This window comes from Ciconia boyciana, chromosome 3 (assembly GCF_034638445.1).
Source record: "Ciconia boyciana chromosome 3, ASM3463844v1, whole genome shotgun sequence".
NCBI lineage: Eukaryota > Metazoa > Chordata > Aves > Ciconiiformes > Ciconiidae > Ciconia > Ciconia boyciana.
In genome coordinates this window covers 118,467,776-118,487,613 of record NC_132936.1, presented here as the reverse complement: position 1 = coordinate 118,487,613, position 19,838 = coordinate 118,467,776, and the positions used below count along the sequence as shown (strand labels likewise).

Sequence of the window (19,838 nt, the reverse complement as noted above, 5' to 3'; positions counted from 1 at the left end):
TGGGATATAATAGCGGGTTTAATTTGAAATCTGCCCCCCCCCCAAAAAAAAAAAAAAGGTCCGAGGGAGGCAGGTCTGTGCCCACTTCTCTGCGGCTGCGAGGAGGAAGGCACGCGTGTGCCCTCGCATGCGAGAGGGCGGTTTGTTTGTGTCTTTCAAGAAACAGTAAAAAAAAAAAAAAACCTGCAACAAAACCCAAAACAAAACCCACCACAAAACAAACAAACACCCCCCCTCCCCCCGAAAAGCAAAAAGCCAGCCCCGTTCCTTCACGTTTTGGCAGAAAAGTGTCATGATTCCGGGCTCACAAAGCGGGAGCCGGGATGCGCAGCCCCTCCGGCGGTACAGCGGCCCTGTAAAAAAAAAGGGGGAAAAAAGGGGGGAGGAAGGGGGAAAAAAGGGGGCGAAAGAAAGGGAAAGAAAGGGGGGGAAAGGGGGGACAAAGGGGGGGAAAAAGAGAGTTACAAAAAAACCGCCTAACAAACGGAGGGGGAGGAGATCCAAGCTGCGGGGGGAGAGGACCCCACTTTGGTGGCTTGCTTAATTCACAAAGGTCTGCGCTGCCTGCCCCCAGCCCTGCCTGCACCCTGCCTGCCCCCAGCCCTGCCTTAGCCCTGCCTGCACCCTGCCTTAGCCCTGCCGGCACTCCTGCCCAGCCCTGCCTGCCCCCGCCGGGCGGGGAGCGGGGGGGGGCTGCTGCATGGATTTGCCTTCCTTAAAATGGTTGTGTCTTCCCCCCCCCCGCCCGCCCCGGGGGGACTCTCTTTTTTCCCTATGGCTGCTATTTTATTTAAAGAAACTGAGAAGGCATGGCAGCCCAGGCAGGCTCTCTGGTGCTGTTTCGCACCCTGGCTGTGGTGCAGAATGTACAGCTGTGCGCGGAAATTGGTTCATGAGGAGAGGACGGCCTGCACCAGCCTCCGCTTGCAGAGGTCCAGCAGCCCCTCGCACCAGCACCTCACTTACTTACAGATATGCATTGCCCGGGCAATGTTTCCCAAGTTTTATTGTCCTCCTTCCTTAGTACGTTCAATTCCAGAAAGAAATGTAGTTATGTCAGTGGCACAAATCATTTAAACTGCGTATCAGGGCTGTAATTTGGCAGGGGGGGAATACTATTTACAAATTTCTGTCCGATAACGCCCTACGATATTACATTTATTAACAGGCAAGGGCTCCCATCCTGACAATTTACAGTGCAAGTTCTGAGAAAGTTTCTTTACGCAGCATAGTAGCATTACTTTTACATTCTTCAAATACGAAGCCGCTATTTAAATAGCAAACGGTGGGTGCATCTCTGGAGTGAGCTGAATTTTGTAGCTGCTCGGCTCCCAGTTTGGGATAGAATGGCTACAAATACTGAAGGGGGGCAGGAAACAAATTTTGCAAGCAGTGGAGTCACCATGACAAAAAATAATTTGTTTTTATTTTAGATTCAGATTTCATTACTGCACTCAAACTACTACAACTGGGCTTTGAGTTATTATACAATCCAAACTGTTTCAATCAGAAACTCTAAGACTCAGTGTGCAATGATTATTATTAATAATAATTAGCTCCTTGGTTTCTTGATAGAAAAAGGCTATCAACAAGCATTTGTTTAACCACAACAAAAGTATAATTAGCTTATCCCACTTAGTAAATCTGTATGCATGCCAACTCATACCAAACTGCTACTTTTACAAAAAATTGCAATAATACAGATCATTTTTCCAGTCCTTTTTGCACAAAATTTATTTACAATGTATACATAAATGCTCCATGATGGGACTATGGAAAAAAAAAAAATGCACACATGACCGATGTCTTGCCCAGAAAGAAAGTCAACATATTAAAAATAAATCTTCAGTCCATGTTTCGAGCTGCATAAAACAGGAAGTGATGTACAAGGTGGTGGTTGCTGCATGGGGACAAGGATGCTCTGATGTGACAATTAGGCTTCAAATACACTGCCTTTCCGTTTCCATGCTTCCTCCTACCAGTCTCCTTAAGACACTGCCTGCAACAGCTGATTAATCATTGTTGATGACTGCAGTTTTTCCCATCCTTCCCGATTTACATCTGTTCAGGCCAATTCAAATATGGTGAGTAAATGAATTAGACATGCAAATTCACGCCCCAGGCTAGAAAGAGAGAGAGGGAGAGAGACGGGGAGAAAGGAGAGAAAGGGAAGAAAGACAGACAGAGGGAGAGGAGGAGAGAGGAGGGGGGGAGAGAGAGAGTGTGCATGGCTGAAATCCTAGGATAGAAGAAAGATTCTTCTGCCTGACATAGTTATTTTAATGCTCTAAAAATCCTGCAAATAAGCCCTTTCTGTCATTTGCAGGAAAAGTGTAAGGCTTCTTTTTTTAATGTAAGGAGGCTTCTGGAGGAAGTGAAGAGCTATGGAAACAACACACATAGTGTGGAAAAATTTCACATTTTTTTTAAAAAATCTATAAGAAACAACGTAATATGGATAACAGTATAATAGCATTTTACAATATTTCACTCTTTGTTCTCTTAATGTCTTATATAGGTATTTAGCATGTCCCCAGAAGTTGACTTCGGTTGGTGTTTTCCTGCTTTTCAGGGTCCCTGTGAAGAATCGGAACGTCCCTTGGTCCAAAGTTGATGCCAAGAACTCCATAGTCATTGCAGAAAGACAATGTTTGAAATCTACCGTCGCTGCAGACAACGCATATTTCCCTTAAGCTACTGAGCATGAATGTCCATCACTTGTCCGCTCACTGCCGGCTCGCCGGTATGAAGCATTGTGGGGCTTGATGCTGACATGGGCATTCCAGGGTGGGGTGGTCCTCCATGCATCATCATCGCTGGGTGGTGAGGGTGTCCAGGAATGTAGGTATGCATGGGGGGGCCATGACGCAGCTGAGCAGGATGGGGGGGCATCTGGGGTGGGGTATAGCTTGGCTGTCCCATATTCATACCCATTGGACTACCCCGAGACACATAATCCCCTGGCATACTTTGCAGCCCTGCGGAGAGAAAGAGGCGGCGGTGAGTGGTGGGGACCGGCTACCGACATCGGGCCGTGAAGCTCCTCCGCTCGGGCACGGGAAGGCTGGGCTCGAGCCAAAGGTGGGATGTGGAGTCACGGGCACGCAAGTGCAGTTGCCTTTGTGGGATCCAAGCCTACGTATGGACACACAACGATGGCAACGGGAATGATTCCGAGGTCAACCCCCGCCCGCCCCCAAGAACAGCCTCCCCCCTCCAAATGCAGAGTTTGGGGAGATAAAACCGCTTTCTGCTTTTACGGTTAGGAACGTATGCAATGGAGATGCTTCCGCTCTGGAAGCGTGCCGGAGGCAGAGCCAGCCCGATGATGACTAACATCACACGGGGTGGTGGCACCAAGCCGAGGAAGCCCCGCGAGGGCTCTCGGGTGGGCTCCATCCCCCGTGGCCTGGCTCCAGCTACCTGCCTTCGTCTCCCCACTTGTAAAAGCGTGCTGGGAATACAAGGCAGGGAATCCGTAGTAGGTAATGAGGGGCTTGGGAGGAGAGATGAGTTAAGTTGGTGTTGAGGTTTATCAACAGTTATTTTTCTAGCTCTCAAGCCCGGTCACTTGGAATCTGTCCCAAGTATCTGTGCCATTCAAACAGACACTATACAGCAAGCACATACATCGCTGAACAAAGGCCTCATATGAAGGCGAAATTGATAGGATTACTAAGGACGATTGTTAAATCAAACCTGTATTTTCAAACACATTTTAAAAAATATATATATATAATCAATAACAATTATCAATTAATTCTTTCCCCCTGCTCACTTCTGTCCGAAAAAATCAGACGCGCAACTCAGCCAACCTTTCAGTGGGTTTGGGAGAACAATAAGAAAAAAATTGGACCTAAAACAATAAAACCTCCTGCTTTCCGTGGGCCTCTGCCTTCTGCTTGGATTGCTGTAGCTGATGGGAACTGACAGGTGTATTGTTTCGGAGAGCTATAAGCTCCATAATCATCAAGGGTGAAAGGCATACGCTATTGCTAAGTAGGTTCAATTGGCTTTAGTTCTAAGTAAGAGCGCGCTGTGAATGCGCCGAACACCTTGGAATCAGGTCTCAAGGCTCTAGCAATGAATAGCTGCTTAATCTAGCCTAAAGGAACAGTTTTGAACTAATGAAAATTGCTTATAAAATATACTGTACTCACAGCTCTTTAATCAAAAAAGATGATAATATTTTTTGTAATAACCTATTAATTTAATTGGTCACGAAGCATAAAATACATCATTTAAATTTAATTGACCCAGAAACTAAGAAACAATATTTAAATTAACTAAGCTAGAAATTTCCATGATGAGGTAATAAGGCTGTTGCATTCCCAAGCTCAGAGGAATGTTTTCACAGCTAATTGTTAAAACTTAGTTTTGACTTGCGCCCAGAGAAGACTACTACGAAATACACTTGGCCTGGGTAACTTCAAGCCCTACGTTAATATAGGCTGGGGGCACAACAAAGATGCCGAAATAACTGCTTTTAACTCCAGAAAGGAAGCAAAAGGAACAGAATCGGGCACCATTTAAACACGGTACCGGTGCCTCAGTGTTTCAAACCGCTTTACTCTTTTTTAAAAAAAAAACAAAACCAACAAAATTTGTATAATGTATTTTCCCCTATAAAAAGACAAGGCGGGGGGGGGGGAAACTGGGACAGTTTTTCTAGGCTTTCTTTGCGAGGCCTGCCACTGAAGATTGCATTAATGATCTCTATTTTTGTATACTGAATAAGTCAAATCCATTTGTCACACTGCAAGTGATGGCATACTTAATTTGGATATAGTCAATTAGCCTGGGCTAAGCTCCATAGCCTGCTGCGCACACCTCTATTTTGTATTCTCTCTTTTTCCTTTGCCACACGTAATCCCATTATGACGGACAGACAAAGAGAAATAAACTTGAAAAAAAATTAAAAAAAAAATAAAAAATCAAAGTTTCACCCATCGCCTTCCAAAACGCAACTAAGTGAAGCCACCGGGGTTTTTTTTGTTTTTTTTTTTTTTTACCTATGAGAAGTCTCTGTTTGGCTTTTTTGGTGTCTTGCAGGTTAGCGGGAGAAATGTAACTCATGCATCAACTGCGGTTAGACAGATTTATGACACTTTGGGGACATGCTCTTTCCTCTCCCTGCGCTGCTGCAGACCGCTTACATTTTGCAAATCAGTCTGTTGCCAAGACGACGGGCTCCCCCACCTCCCCGGCTGCTTCTTGTTTTGTCATGTGCTCGGGGATGGATAATAGCATCAATGTATGGCGGCGTCGATGTACGGCGGCGTCAACGTACGGCGCGCGCGCGCACGGGGGGTTTGGGAGCTTGGAAAGCTGGAGCTGAACCGGCGGGAGAGAAACCCGAAGGAGCCCAGGCATAGGATGGATGGATGGAAAGGAAGGAACAAGCATGAGGCTATGGGCAGGGAGAACATAGGGAAATGCAAGGAGACAAATATCCCTGGGACAAAGTGAGAACAAAGACCCCGTTGGTACTTACTTCCCCCTGGCTTTGCCATTGGTTACCTAGGTGAAGGTTACATGTAGTGCCACTGCCCCTCCATGCCCATATTCATGCCCATTCCACTCATAGGTCCTAGAGGGAGATAAAAATCCAAGAAGATGCCAGAGAATGAGCAAAGTCAACAGATAGTGCCAAAAGCCCCTTTCCAAAACACAGCACGGCAGAGGGTCCAGGACCACTCAAGCGAGAAGATGCCTGGTTTCCCTCGGCGGCGTTGAAGGCAGGCAGAAGACAGGCGAGGCAAAGGCAGGCAGCTGAGGCGACGGCGGAGGGCGGAGGGGCGGTTACCTACAGTGGCATGACCGAGGTCACCCATCGGTGGGCGACGCTCCCCCGGGGGCTTACCTGGTGCTCGGATGCCCATGTGCTGCTGGCCGTCCATCACGAAGCCTCCCATCGGCTGCCCGTCGGGGTTATAGGGTGTTCCTTGACTTACTGGAAAAGCGCAGAACATTGCTCTTTAGCGACAGCCAAAAGGGTCACCTCTTCGCACGGCATCAAGACACAACCCCCCGACCCACGGACTGCATGAGACGGCTATCGATGCCGGCTCTAAAAAGAGGGAAAAACATCTACTGTTCGAATTTAGTGGCCGGGCTGACAAGCTTCCTTAGTTTTGGCTTAATTTCCTACTGCGAGTTTGGAAATGAAGTTAGCGATCCGAAATCTCGAGACACGAGGAGCCCCGGCTCCAGCTGCTGCCGCTGCTGACGTCAATGCAAAGACCTGTATAGGAGCCGGATTTTATGGCTGGAATAGTCACACTGAAATCACAGTGTGTTAAATTACGTCCGTGTGCCTTTCTAAGAGCAGGACCTGAACACGTCTGTGCCAGATATTTACCTCTAATGACAAAATAATCGAATGTACTCGAAGAGGAAGCATGGCCCAAAGGCATCTTGGACAACGACGGATTTGGATAGTTTGGCAGCGAGACTCGGAAAACAAAACCAACTGGGAGTAATAGGCTATTCCTTGATGGTAAATACCCACACAGCGCTGCGAGCCAAGACTCCAGACAGAACCGGCACGAGAAAACTTAAGCTTTTAAAATAAAAAAAAAATAAATGCCCCCTAAGTAAAACCCAAACACGCAGTGATCCCAAAAGACAGCTACTAAAAAGAAGAGACGAGGGACAAAAGGACCCTATACAAGTACCACTACCTGAACTCGAGGTTTTAACTGTACATTAAAAGCTAGCTTCAGAAGTAAGCTGCCTTGGGTTATTAAAGCACATAAAGCTCTACCTCATTGAATGTCTTTGAACTTTACTGAGTCCCACAAGCGATTCTGACCCCCTTGCCCTTTTGACAGGTAATAAAGTTTACAGCAATTCCACACCAAGCCATGCACCAGGGAGTGGTCACAGGAGCAGAAGGAGCTGGGAAGGAAAACTCAAAACAACTACTAAAAAAAATAAAAATAACTTTAATTCCGAATGTGTACGGAAGGTCCAGTCACAGAGCCGATCATTTTAGTTTCTTTCTTTGAATTTTCAATGTCGTCTTTTCCCCAAAATATTTTGATCATGTTAAAATGATTAGGGCGTTGTAATGAAACAAAGCTGGTTGTATTTTAATTGTCAATCACTCCCAGCATTCATTTCTCATTTATTTACCAGGTAATGGACCTCCCGGTGAATGGCTTGAGGACGGTTTTCGCCTGCGTGACTTGAATACAGTTACTATTGGGGACTTGCCTGCTCGATTGGACTGGTCTATCATGGGCTGAACTATTCTTCTTCTAGCATTAATAAACCTGCAACAAAAAAGAGGAAAACAAATGGTTAGGGAAGGGACGACTTCCACCCAGCCCCAAGCCCTCTCGCCCCGCCGCCGTGCTCTCTGTTGGGCTGCGTGCGGATGCAAATACTGCAAAACCTCTAACCCTGATGACCTTTGAGAGCACGAGCTTGGGGTTTCCGAGCTGATTTATGTTTGCCTGCTTTTTACCAGAGTCGGACACTTCCATTTCATCTTTTCATGGGGGAATTAGCCGAGTTTTCAGGAAACAATACCGGCAACGCTCTTCTCAATTCAGAACGGGGCACAAAAAAAACGGGTGAAGCCGGCGAGATGCTCGTGAGGGCATCTGCTGCCTCCCCCTCATTAGTGCCATTTCTGCCTTACGTCCTCCGACTTCTTTTTTCCAATTTTTTTAGCAAAACCTGCCCCTACCTCTTGCAAACCTAATTCCCTTTTAATGCCCACTATTAAGATAATGAACTGTGATGGCAGAACCCCATCAAATGAGGGAACGTCTGGAGTTTTATCACCGCTAAGTCACACTGCTGGGGACTTCAGAGCCGTGCATTCCTCCTAGCCATTTCTTGGTGGGTTCCCCCCTCCCCTCTTTATGCAAAGTCTGAGGGGTCAAGGCGAGGTCATAGCTTTACAGTAATTGAATTTATAATCCTGTTTTCTCCAGCTAGGCCTGACCATTTACAGCAAACATCTTGTTAAACTGTAATTACTGGACTACTGAAAATTCCCCCTGAACAATGAAAAGCAGATCTTTGGAAATAAAAAAAAGGTACAGTCGTTTTTAAAAATAGCCATCTGCAACCGCACTCCTTGTGGTTTTGTAGCTCTTCGCCTCAGTTAGTCTTGCAAGGCTTATTTGGGAAAGGAATATTCGAAATAATTTGGAGCAAAACAGAAGAAGGAGAGGGATCACAAGGGCCCCGGTCTCCTCTGCGGGCAGTCCTCGTGGCACTGAAATCAGGAGGCTTGAAACCATGGCTGGGAACCTGTCTGAAGAGCATTAGAAGAGCTTCTCTTGCGGTTTCGCTCATCAGAAAGCTTAGTTAAAAACCATTTGGAAAACATCTCCACCGAGATTTAATCATGGCAAAGCCTCATAACCAGACTTTACATTCTTTACCAGAGAGAAAAAGAATAATAAAAACACGTATGCCACAATATTTACTAGTAAAGGAAGAAGCGTGAGTGTGGGTAAAACCACACTACACTTGCAAAACGCAATGTGAAAGTCCACAAAGGGCTCCTTGGTGCTTGTCTTTGTTGCCTTTGCTTGGGGTGGCTTAGCAGGAGCTCTCCTACCACAGAGATAAAGCCACCAGGACCTTCCCGCGGGAATCAGCTCTGCCCACCCAGTCCCCGACACCGGTGGGGAGAAGCATCGCAAACCACCACCCTGTGCTGTTTGTTTTGCCCTCATCAAAGACCAGCACAGCGATTTCGGTCTCCTCCTATCTCCTGTTCCCGACTGACTCCCATTACCCAAACTCCTGCAAAAATTAATCAAGATGTTGAGTCTTAATCAAACCTGTCTCAACAAAATGGGCTCAAAGGCACCCATTCCGGGTGCCGATCTGGAAACCTTACACCTGAACTAGGTCATGTTTTGTCAGCAACAGTATTGGATCAATTTTTCTACACATTTCCAATAAAAAACCCCCTTCAACTCCAGCAAATGGTGTTGCAAATCAGTTTATCATTATCTTGTACAAACCATGAAAATTAGAATCATGTGAGCAGAAGGTTAGACTAATTCTCCTTTCTCATTATAAGCACAGGTGTAGCACAAACACCATGTGAAATAAGCAATTAAAAAAAATCTGCTTTTTTTCCCCCATTAGCTGCCTTAGCTCCATGACCAATTAGAAAATTGTTTAATATCTGTAATCTGCATTTGCAGAAAGCAATTTTCACAGTAACTCTCCTAAGTAAAACAACAACATAAACCCCCAGTGCCCCAGCCATTTCTTTCCGCAAGCCTGGCAGGCTCTTGCTGTGTTTACTCCACCCTTCTCCTGCTCGACTGCCAGGACCTGTTATGGCGGCAGGAGGGGAGGGTTTTTGGTAGCCGCGAGACTGGCTGGTCACCGAAACCTTCATTTGCCAAAAGCTTTTACCCCAAAGAAACCCTGAGCAACATTAAGGACGCACACCCCAACTCCACAACCTTCTCTTCCTTCTCCTCCAAACTACAAATGCTTTTAATAAGAAGGGGGGCTCAATAACAAACTATCTAGCTATAATAATAAACTATATAGCTATAATAATAAACTATATAGCTATAATGATAAACTATGTAACTAGACTTTACCAATAATTATCCTCAAGACATGCCTACAGTCAAACATACTCTCACCTGCTTGCCCCACACTATCGCTCGGCATATCTGCTTTAAGAACATTTTACACACAGGTACTTAACAGTTATCGTCTTCCTACGCATTCGTGGAAGTATTTTCTATAAGTAGCAATTCTGCCAAACAGCCCAGTGTTTGGATGTCTTTGGGGGGGAATTCAGACGCACGAACATTTTCCTTCTGGGCAAAGTAATAAAATGACATTCTCGCTCCTCCCACTCGAAGTCAAACGGAGGTCAGCTCCCCATCCTTGTATCTGTTTAAATAAACTGGTCCAGCTGTTTGTTTCCAGGATGCCCTTTAACCTTCTGTCCCATCCTCCCTGCCTTTGTAACAGAACGCTTTACTTTGCATTATAGTAGACTCCAAACCACTATGCATTAAAAAAAAAGAAGAAAGTATTCACTTTCAAGTTTCTTCCTGCATCCCAAACCTGGAATTCTTAAGAACCCATCAGATTAAAACTATTAATGTGGCTTGCCTTGAGAGAGCACAATGCAGCGCTGTTATGTTTATAAATCACATTTGAGAACTCTTTGCAAGCAAAATTGTGAATTAGCTGTAGCTGCAGAAATATACAGGCATGGGGATCATTTCTTCATACTCTGTTTTTTTCTTTGATAGAAGGGCCAAGATCTCTTGATCACTCTTTGAATGTCCAAAGCACCAGGCTGATGTAACACCAGCAAAAATGATGGAACAGAAAACCTAACAGGAAAAATCTCACTGCTCCTTTTCCCGTATGTTCACATTCACCTATCTTAAGAGAAAGAAACCCTAAATCACTCTAATTTTTAAAAGTTCAGAGGAATCAGGACCTAAAAAAGATATTTTCATATTAAGTGCTACTCAAATGGAGTATTGTCAAAATACGACTCAGCATAAAGCTGAAGTTAATGATTAAGACAGCCACATAACCTTACTCGTGTGAGTAAAGACCCGTGCAGGCTCAAAGACTTGCATGAAGTATTTTTCCCCATACCAGTGCTCTATGCACCAGTACCTTTGCTCTGATGTGGAAGGGGTTTTTGGTTTGAGTTTTTTCCCCCAAAGAGCAGAATCAATAGCGGCACCACCAACATGAGATCCCTTAGTGTACAAGTTGTGCATCTCCCTGCCCAAGGAGAGCAGAGAACTCTGCAAAACAATGCTTTGGGTTGCTTTTTTTTCTTTTTTTTTTTTTTTTGCAAGAGGAAGGATCTGGCACGGAGGAAACGTTTGAACAGTTGGGCAAACACAGAAGTTTAAAGCATTTATTATTTTTTTCAAGTTAACTTTTCCTTGTCCTTTGGATACATGAGATTGCACTTTTTACCATGTATCAAAAAGCAAGAAAAAACCTAGCTATTCCACCTGCGTAACCCTAAAGAGGAGGAGGAAACCCTCTTTTCTCCAATTTGCATTTTACTAGGATGTTTTCTCTTAGGCTTCTCGCTTGGGTCTGTCTCCAGAGGTCACCGGCAGTCTCCCCGGTCGGTGCATCGCCGGTCCCACGGGTGAGATCCAGCCCCGGCCCCGGGGATGCAGCAATCTGCCTCTGCACTCTGACCTTCAGCTTGGCCGCCCTCGCTGCCACGCACAAGTTTTGTTTCTTCTCAGCGAGAGGCGGCATGGCTGGTGATGACAAAAGACTTATTTTAGTTGGAAATTGGCTACAATAATAGCAGCCAGAGAGCAAGGCTTTTCGGAGGGTCACCAAACCCTCCAAAAGGCACAGTTCGCTAAGGCTCAGGTTACAGCCCGAGTGACATTTTCCGCACAGATCTGTTCTTTCTCCCTTCCCCTTGTATTTCACTTCTGTTGAGTGAATAAAACAAGACCTTCCTCCGCTGTCATGAATTTCCAAAGTCACCTTTGCTCAAGAATCGACAGAGCGATTGCGGGGACTTCCAATTTGCAGTCTTTGAATGAAATTTTCCAGGACCAGCTGTCTGAAAGGAGATGCTGAGACTTAGCAATATATGGAATTTTTCTCTACCCCCAGCCCTCCCAAATGAGGAGAGTTTCACACCATTATTGACTTTTGATACTTGGAGTTGCAGGCTGCTCTCTCTCAATATTGTCCCAAAGCGCCGCATGCGACAGCAAGCCAGAAGTCTGTGTATCAACAGCAGTGCCAAGAAATTCCCGAAAATCCCTCTGCCTCGTTTTCTTCTTGAGCTCCTTCTAGCAAACCAGGCATAAGGATGATGAGAAAGCCCACAGTGCCTACAAACCCCAGTGCTAAAATCTCTCTCGCCCCTCTGAAAAAAACAGTATCCCTCTCAACAACAAACAAATCATTATTTTTTTATAACAGATGCCAAAGTAACCAGAGCCCTTCAAACTGGCAAATAATTCACTTGTAAAACCAGCCGTATTCTTTTCTGCATACTGGGATCCTTCATTTATACAGCAGCGAAACAACCTTCTCTATTCAGCACTTAATTCCTCAACGCTTAACAGGTTTATCTCTAATAAAAACAATTTAAATGGAAAGTGCGCTATAAACCAGGATTATTACACTTCAGTAACTGCTTTATTCCTTATTTTAAAATATTTTCATTTTTTCCTGTGTATTTGTTTTCCAGAGCTTTTTAAGGGAGTCAGTTAGAAAAGAAAAAAAAACCCCTAGAAATTATTTCACCAAATACTTTCAAATGTTTTAGAAACAGCCTTAAAAATAGCAAGCTCCCTCTGTAATTATGAACAGAAAAAATAACTGCACACTCTTGAATGGTAATCACATCTCCCCATCCCTAAAATGAGAAATAAATGTTAAAAGAGTGCTTACTGCTGTTATTAGAAAGTTCTGATCCTGAAGTCAGTTAGTGAGCTTAATGACCCGTAACTACCAGTCATTAGCAATCCATGCTCTCTGTACTCCCTTTATTTGTAAAGAAAAAAAAAAAAAATCCAAGACACTCAAGAAACTTTGTTCAATTTAAAGTCAAACCTTATGAAGTCATGTTTGGCAACTTTTCTTGGTTTCTCCTCCTCCTCCTCCTCCGAACTGAAGACAGTTCAGGACTGCAATACATCATTTACAACACTAAATGGAGGTAGGGAGGGAAGAGAGTACACGGGCTGCTAACCGCCCACTCCAGACACGTAATATTGGAATATACTCCAAACGCAGTGAGTCCATCCATCAGGAGGATGGGGAAGGTCTCCTGAAAGCTCTCCTCTCCCTCCCTCCTCCGCTGGCAGCACCAGCGCCAGGGACCGTACGTAGGGCTGGGGGTGTCACAAGACAATATTGAAGAGCGAACAAATAAAATACTATGCAAAAACTAGTGATGAAAAACCACTAATTAGCTGACAAATTTGATGTAAAGCACTAATGAAAGCCATGTGTGGTTCTGCAATTTAGTTTTAAAAATAGCTTCTGACTTCAAGCATTACTATGTGACCCCACCGATGGATTCATGTTGTGCATTCAGAAAAGTTGCTTTAAAGCAGGAGAGTGCTGTTCAATCGCTCGCGAGCCAACCCTGCTAATGCAGCGAGCGTATTGAGTGCAAAAATAGAAAGCAGAGAGACGGGATCAGGTATGCACTCCTTGTAAGAGAGACGGCTATGCCCTACATTTCGGCCAGCCCAACATGCACCAGCTCTACCTTTGGCCACCTCCTGCGCTTGCTCATCTCCCAAGCCCTTAAGCCCTGCTTCCCCTCCCGCTCCATACAATGCTTTCTTCTCAAATCACCGTGGGATGCATCCTGCCTCCGAATAAACAGGCCAGGTTTGGTGGAGCACCCTGCCACCAGCCCCATGGGACACCACGCTGCCGCGGTGACTGCCTCGGGGTGGCAGCAAGCCCAGTGGTGGCTCGTGCTCGTGGCGCAGAAGGGACGGATGATGGCTTTCCATTGAGGTAGGACCCACAAGCTCCTGGCCCTGCTCTTCCCTTGGCCCCAACGCTCCCCTAGCCCCATCTCCGCGCAGGGCTCATGGCTGGTGGCTGCTCAATGGGTCTTTCTAGAAGAAAGCTAGGCAGGAAACACTTCTCCCGTCTTGCAAAATTTTCCCTGTTCCCCAGCAGGATGGAGCTAAAGCCTATTTGTATTTATTTAGCTAGTTCTGAATGAAAAACAAGGGAGGGACTCGCTGGAGAGGAGTGAAGAGCCAGCGTGCCCGGGGAAGGGCTCCCTGGAGATGCTCCTCCCTGCTTTGCCCATCTCCAGTGCCCTCCCACATCACAGGCGAGCTGCTGTTGGCCTTTCTGGTACGCTCTCCTCCTCCCCTCCCATCCACAAATCCTACTCAGTCCTCGAAAAAGCTCAGCCGACATGGAAAGTTTCCAGTGAAAATCCAGGTCTGGCATCTGGGCATCTCCCCGCTGATGCCAGGGAGCCGGAGCAGAGGCCGTGCTGCAGGTCTCGGCTGTGCCGGGGAGGGCTCGCAGCAACCTCATTCCCTGACACCGCAATTCCCTCGGGGTGCAAAGCAGATGTAAACTTGCCCTCAGCCGCCAGATGATGTAAGGGGAAATCTTTACATGGCAAAGCGCCAGCGGAGCTGACCTCCCGTCTCTTCCCTGCTCCCAAATCCCAGTGCAGCTGTACTCCGCTGATCTCCGTGTGCCACAATTAGCCTTTAAGGAATATGGCAAGGATTCACCTTGTAGAGCAGCACTTAGGCTGCTCTAACTCACGCCCGGGACAGCACTGGATCCAACACAACGCTGCAGTTGGGTACACAACACACTACCAGCCAAAATCTTGCCTCCCACAAAAATGCTCTCCCTGCCCAAGGACTGATGCTGTGTAGTTGCTTTTCCACTGCAGATTTGGAGAGCAATTCATCTCAGCGCCATACAGCGCACTGTCTTTGCTGGGATAAGAGATGTATGCACTTCAACGTGCAGACCATGCTACAAACCCCAGGACCTCCCCAATGATCGTGACAGAGGGTGCGCAGGCTCCCTGTAAGCTTTGAGAGCAGCCCAGACCGCGACACGTATCTCCCAGCTTGGCGTTTCCTCCTAGCTCTGAGCGGGGTCTGAACCTCAACTTTCCATCTGAACCTTCAGGAGAGCATGTCTGGACTCTGTAACTCAGGTCCTGGCCTGGTGCACGCCATCAGTGCAACCCAGCGGCTTGTCTTCAGCAGATCGCTTCAAACCAGCAACCCAAGTCCCTCTTGATGGCAAGGATTATGGTAGGAATGGGTGAGAACTGATAGCAAACTACTCGCTACTTCTTTGAAAACACTCCTCCCTCTTCCAGCAATTTCCTTGTCCTCTGTTGATTCAGCAGAACTTCTTATTTAAGGCAATGCAGTGTTTGTGAGAGGTGCCTGCATGATCTCTGAGCTTTCTCCTGACACACAAGTGGTCTAAACACAAGGGTTCCTCCTTTGAGGTCCAAGGCTTTTTCCATACATCAAGTTAGGAGCCTTGTCCAGCCAGCTTTTTCCCTGTTCACTCCTACCTATACCGCATACAACATGGGAGCTGGAAGACGTGCCTGGTCCTCCAGCTCAAGCGAAACCGGAGAGGCTACTCCCACATCTAGCGCTGGTTTAAGTGTGCTCCTGCTCACTGAAGGATGCGAGAAACGCTCTGTCCACACTCCTGGACGGATCTCCTTACCCTCCTCATCTCCAGAAGGCCACTGAAGGAGTATGGAGTAACTCCGTACCCTGCCACCCCACACGAGCTCCTCCAGCCTGTGGGACAAGGAGAAGCCAACCCCGGGTGGCCAAACTAAAAGCCCTGACAAGTGCCTTTGGGGGAAAAAAACCCCCAAAGGAGCCCCCAAAGAGAAAACATCATGAACCCCTGTATAGGACCTGTGATTTGTACATGAAATAGGCTTTGACATCGCTCTGGTCTATACCCCGAGACACTGGCTTGCGGCAGAGGAGGGAAGCTGTGATTCCTGTAGTTGCACCCTCCCTACCACTACCGAGCCAACAAACACGAGCACGTTGGTGTATTTCGTGTGATGTGGGCACCTGCAAAACTGGTTTGAAATTTTTTTTCTTCCTTTTCTTCCCCCCCCACCCCCCCACCCCGAAACCACAAAAGATACAATTCTGAGTCACAGCCAACCTGAAAAACAACCCCACACTTCTGGACAAACTCCCCCCCAAGACATCCTACTTCAAAACATTGTTTTCTAACCACTACTAATAACCTACTTTGTAATCTACTTTATCTAAACATAATTTCCCATTAAGTGAAGTAATTAATTTTGCTTATAATCCTACTCCTGACGGCGTTTTATTCAGGGCAGGAGAAAAGACATCCTCAGAAAACAACGCAAACAAAACACACACGGGGAGGTCAGAGGAATGTCAAAGATAAAAAGAATTTGTGAGACCATGGGACACAGAAAGCTTAGGGATCAGCTCCCAGATGGTATAAAGCACCTTTATAAACCAGGTGAGAAGTCGGACATCTCTGGGATAAATCTGAATTAACAAAGAGCTATTGCTATTGTGCTTTATCATTAGCCAAAAAAGCCACAAGGACTACAACGCCTGGGCAGGGGGAAAAAAAAATAGCCCGTGAAACTGTTACATGACCTAGATTTCGTTGAAGAACTGTGGAAGTAATATTTTTTCAGCAGCATCTGCTGCCGTTTCTTTTCTTTTTTAAAAGTAAAATAAAAGGCAGAAGCCTCGTTAGCGCTAACGCTGGTATAGCCAGCCATACATCATTTACGCCAAAATCATTTCAGGGCAGGCAGGGCAAAACGCACGCCCTCAAAAGCACGTCCTCGCCCTGCGCCTCTGGCTGTGTTTCATTTTTGAGAAGAGAAAATTGGTTTAGCCAAGAAGGAGGCAACATTTACCCCATTTTTAATATTTCAGGCTGACTTTTTAACCACGCAGTTTGTTTTATGCAGGTGCAGCCCGGAGCTAGCGCCTGATGTAAGTGCGAGAGAGGGTCTCTGAGGGCACCTTTCTCCGCGTGTTGGTGTTTCAGTTTGCAGCGGTTAATCGCTCGACACCAATCTCAGCAACTGTTGACACAAAATAGGTGGAGATCAGGTCTGTGCAAGCACAAAATACCAGAAAGGCAAACTATATGTAAACACACTTCAGATAGCTATGACAAGAATAGACCAAAACCGGACTTGCAAAGCAGTGACAAACCATTACTCTCCCCTTCTCTCTCTTTTTTAATATACGGAGGGTATATATATTTTATTTTTTTATATATTGAGGGTATTTTTTCTGACAGAAGCATCTCTCGCACTAAAGAGAAACCAAGCCCTGAGAACTGCATTTACAGACGATGCCGCAGAGCCCTCCCCTTGCTTGCAACGCAGCATTTCCACAATACAATAGTGCCCTGGATGGGGTTTTCTAAAGCCAAACTCTTGTTTTGAGACAATGCACACCTGAATCTCAGCCTTTTTAAATAAAAAGTAGCAAACAAAGCCTTCTGACCCCTACCCTGATCCCGCAGAGCAAACCTAGGGCAGGAGCGGAGAAAAGAGCAAGCGGCGACTGTTTGCACAGTGCCGTTTCATCTTATTTCCCTGACACCTGACAGAGCGTTCGTTACAGAATATTAATGCATCAACTAAAAAAAAAGTTTGTCAGCTACAAAACCACCCCAGAAGAGGATGGAAGGCCGAAGGGAAAACAGGATTTTATTTGTCTGCATATTAACTTCTCAAGTGCCGAGTGCCTTTCGTTAGTCGGACTATTGGCAGGTAAACCCCATTTGCACCGTACGATGCTCTGCGGTGGGAACCGACCTTTCTCCCTCTCAAAAAAGCATCTGTGTGAACAAAATAACACCAGTTTTTTTAATTGCTCAATGCTCAGCGCACCACTAATTAGTCTGTTAGTTCGTGCAAAATGGTTCTACATTTGCTCTTGAAATAAATGGTGTTTCTTCTGCTGGTTTTGCCCAACCTGAATCCAGGGGATGTCAGAGCAACGGTTAGGGGAAACATCCTCCCCTGGCACTCCTGGATGTTGTGACCCCTGTTTTGGGGCATTTTGGGGCATGCGGAGACTGCCAGGGTCTAGCAGCTCTCCAGGGTTAACACCCTTCCTCTGCTCCACCTGAAATCCCGGAGGCCAAGGGGAGCATTTTCCCCAAAAACCTCTTTATCCACCTTCTCCGAGCATCTGCCCCCTTTGGAAAAACACTCGTGTTTCATGCCAGAACCGTATCACTGCTCCTTAAACCCGCGCGCTGAAACCAAACCCCACACGTTTAAACCACCACGCTGTATTTTTAAATGGCTTTACTGCACTAAAAAAAACCCCAGCCTAAAATCCGGTGATATGACGGTACCTGATGGCTCTAAATTCACAACTCTTCCCCCTGCAAGCTATTTGCTCAGCTTTTCTAATAATACCTTGGCTGCCTGGCAGCTCTCCAGGGCTGTCTAAGGCAATATGCAAGCTAAACATTTTTTCGTCTGATTTCAATATTTTCTTATGAGTAACTATACAGGATTTTACCTAGTGAGTATTCCTGATTGCTGTAATTTAAGAACAGAGAAATAGACTACAGATGTAATATTATTATTACAATTGGCATTCAAGGTGAAAGGCATAACAATTAGCTAAGACTTAGTGAAAACATAAATGTAAAAATCTGCTTGAAAAGCCCGGCACATGGTACGTTTAGAACAGCTAATTTACTGCACATATTCCGAATTGCTCAAACGGTATAACAATTCACCCAGCAAGATCCTTTTTTTAATGGTTTTCTTGGGGGGCTGTGTTTATTTGGGGGGGGCATGATTTTCACGTCGCAAACACCTACTGTCTTATTTTATTCTGGAATAACAAACAATATGTATTCATTAAACCTGCAACATATATTCTTTCTTACTTCTATTTTTCCTGCTTTCACATGTATTCCCATTAACAAACCAGTGTTTAAATAACATCTGTATACGCATTCTTGAATTACATAAAGAAGAAAAGTAAATAGTTTCCAAAATCTGACGGTTAAGCTTGTATTGCTGAAGTTGAGAGGATAATTTGTGAATGTTTTAACATTTACAAGTAAATAAGTACTTGTATTTACTGTATCTGATTACTGAGAAAAGTATTTGTTATGTTCTTACACAGATTCAAATTGCATCTTGACCTTTTCTCGTTTAATCTGTTTACTGCAACAAAAGCAGTAATAGATACATCTGAAAACAAGCCGATATTTTACTCGCCTAGGACTAAAAATCCATGCATGCGACGTGCAAAGTGGCAAACCGAATAGCTTGCCTATTTATTGTAGCCTGCGATTTGGTAGGCAGCAGGGGGGAAAATCCACCCCTGCGTATAGGACCAGCACCTGCTTTTGCTATGCTCCCTCCCTGCCGGCCTCCTCCTCCCCCACTTACACCCTAAAAATAGTGCTGAAGTGGGACTAAAAGTGGTGCGCTGGTCATGTGCTGGCCTTTTGCTCAGGGTATCACCCTCAGCAAAGGAATTGAGCGAAGCTGATGTCTATGCTCAATGCCCAGCCCCATGAAGGAGCCTTTCCATCCCCTCCAAGGGGCTGACAAGGGGTTCAACACATGGGAATCACCGGACAACGTTATCACTTGGATTTGGGGGTGTTTGGGGTGTGTTTTAGACGCATGGAACCCCAGGCATGCTATGATTAAAAAAATCACAGCAGGTAAACAGGGGCCTGGGACTGTTTTCCAAAAGATGGCGGGGTGGAGAGCCATGCAGCCGCCCTTCCTTCCCCTGTACCTCTGTGGAGGGGCGGGCAGGGGCTTTCTGCATCTACCCCATCTGCATCTGTCCCCATCTGCATCTCCTCCCATCTGCCTCATCAGCATCTCCCCATCTGCCCTATCTGCATCCCTCCATCTGCCCCATCACATCTGTCCCCCTCTGCATCCTCCCCATCCACCCCATCAGCATCCCCCCATCTGCATCCCTCCATCTGCATCTCCCATCTGCCCCATCAGCATCTTCCCCCATGCCCCCCATCCACATGTCCCAATCTGTATCCTCCCCACCTGCCCCATCTGCATCCCCCCATCTGCTCCATCCGTAACCCTGCCACCTGCAAGCCACGCTGGGCATGACCGGCAAGCAGATGGGAAGGACACCCCTCACAGTGGTGCTCCCCATTCATCGCTGGGTGCTGGGGAGCAATCCCCCAGGAGAAGTGCAAAATCCTCCCGTCCCTGCCCTGCCACCCTGCCTGCCCTTGCCAGGGCAAAGCACTTCGTCCCCTGCCCTATGCAACTACCGCAGCAAAGCTCTACCACTATGCTTACCCGTGAG

At 46.2% G+C, this 19,838-nt stretch overlaps 1 protein-coding gene across 5 annotated transcripts in view; it reads right to left on the bottom strand.

Moving 5' to 3' along the window:
• Positions 1-1,404: 1,404 nt before the first annotated feature.
• Positions 1,405-19,838, bottom strand: part of MEIS1 (Meis homeobox 1) — a 110,841-nt gene continuing 92,407 nt past the window's right edge. For 3 of the 5 annotated variants that reach the window (XM_072857375.1, XM_072857373.1, XM_072857374.1), the window contains 3 exons: positions 7,138-7,277; positions 5,864-5,953; positions 1,405-2,978 (listed from right to left, as the gene is read on the bottom strand). In XM_072857375.1, the coding sequence (XP_072713476.1) occupies positions 2,695-2,978; positions 5,864-5,953; positions 7,138-7,277 (514 nt within the window). In that variant the 3' untranslated portion in view covers positions 1,405-2,694. Of the gene's footprint in view, positions 2,979-5,494; positions 5,591-5,863; positions 5,954-7,137; positions 7,278-19,838 lie in introns of all 5 variants that reach the window. The other 2 variants (XM_072857376.1, XM_072857377.1) reach the window with 2 other exon arrangements.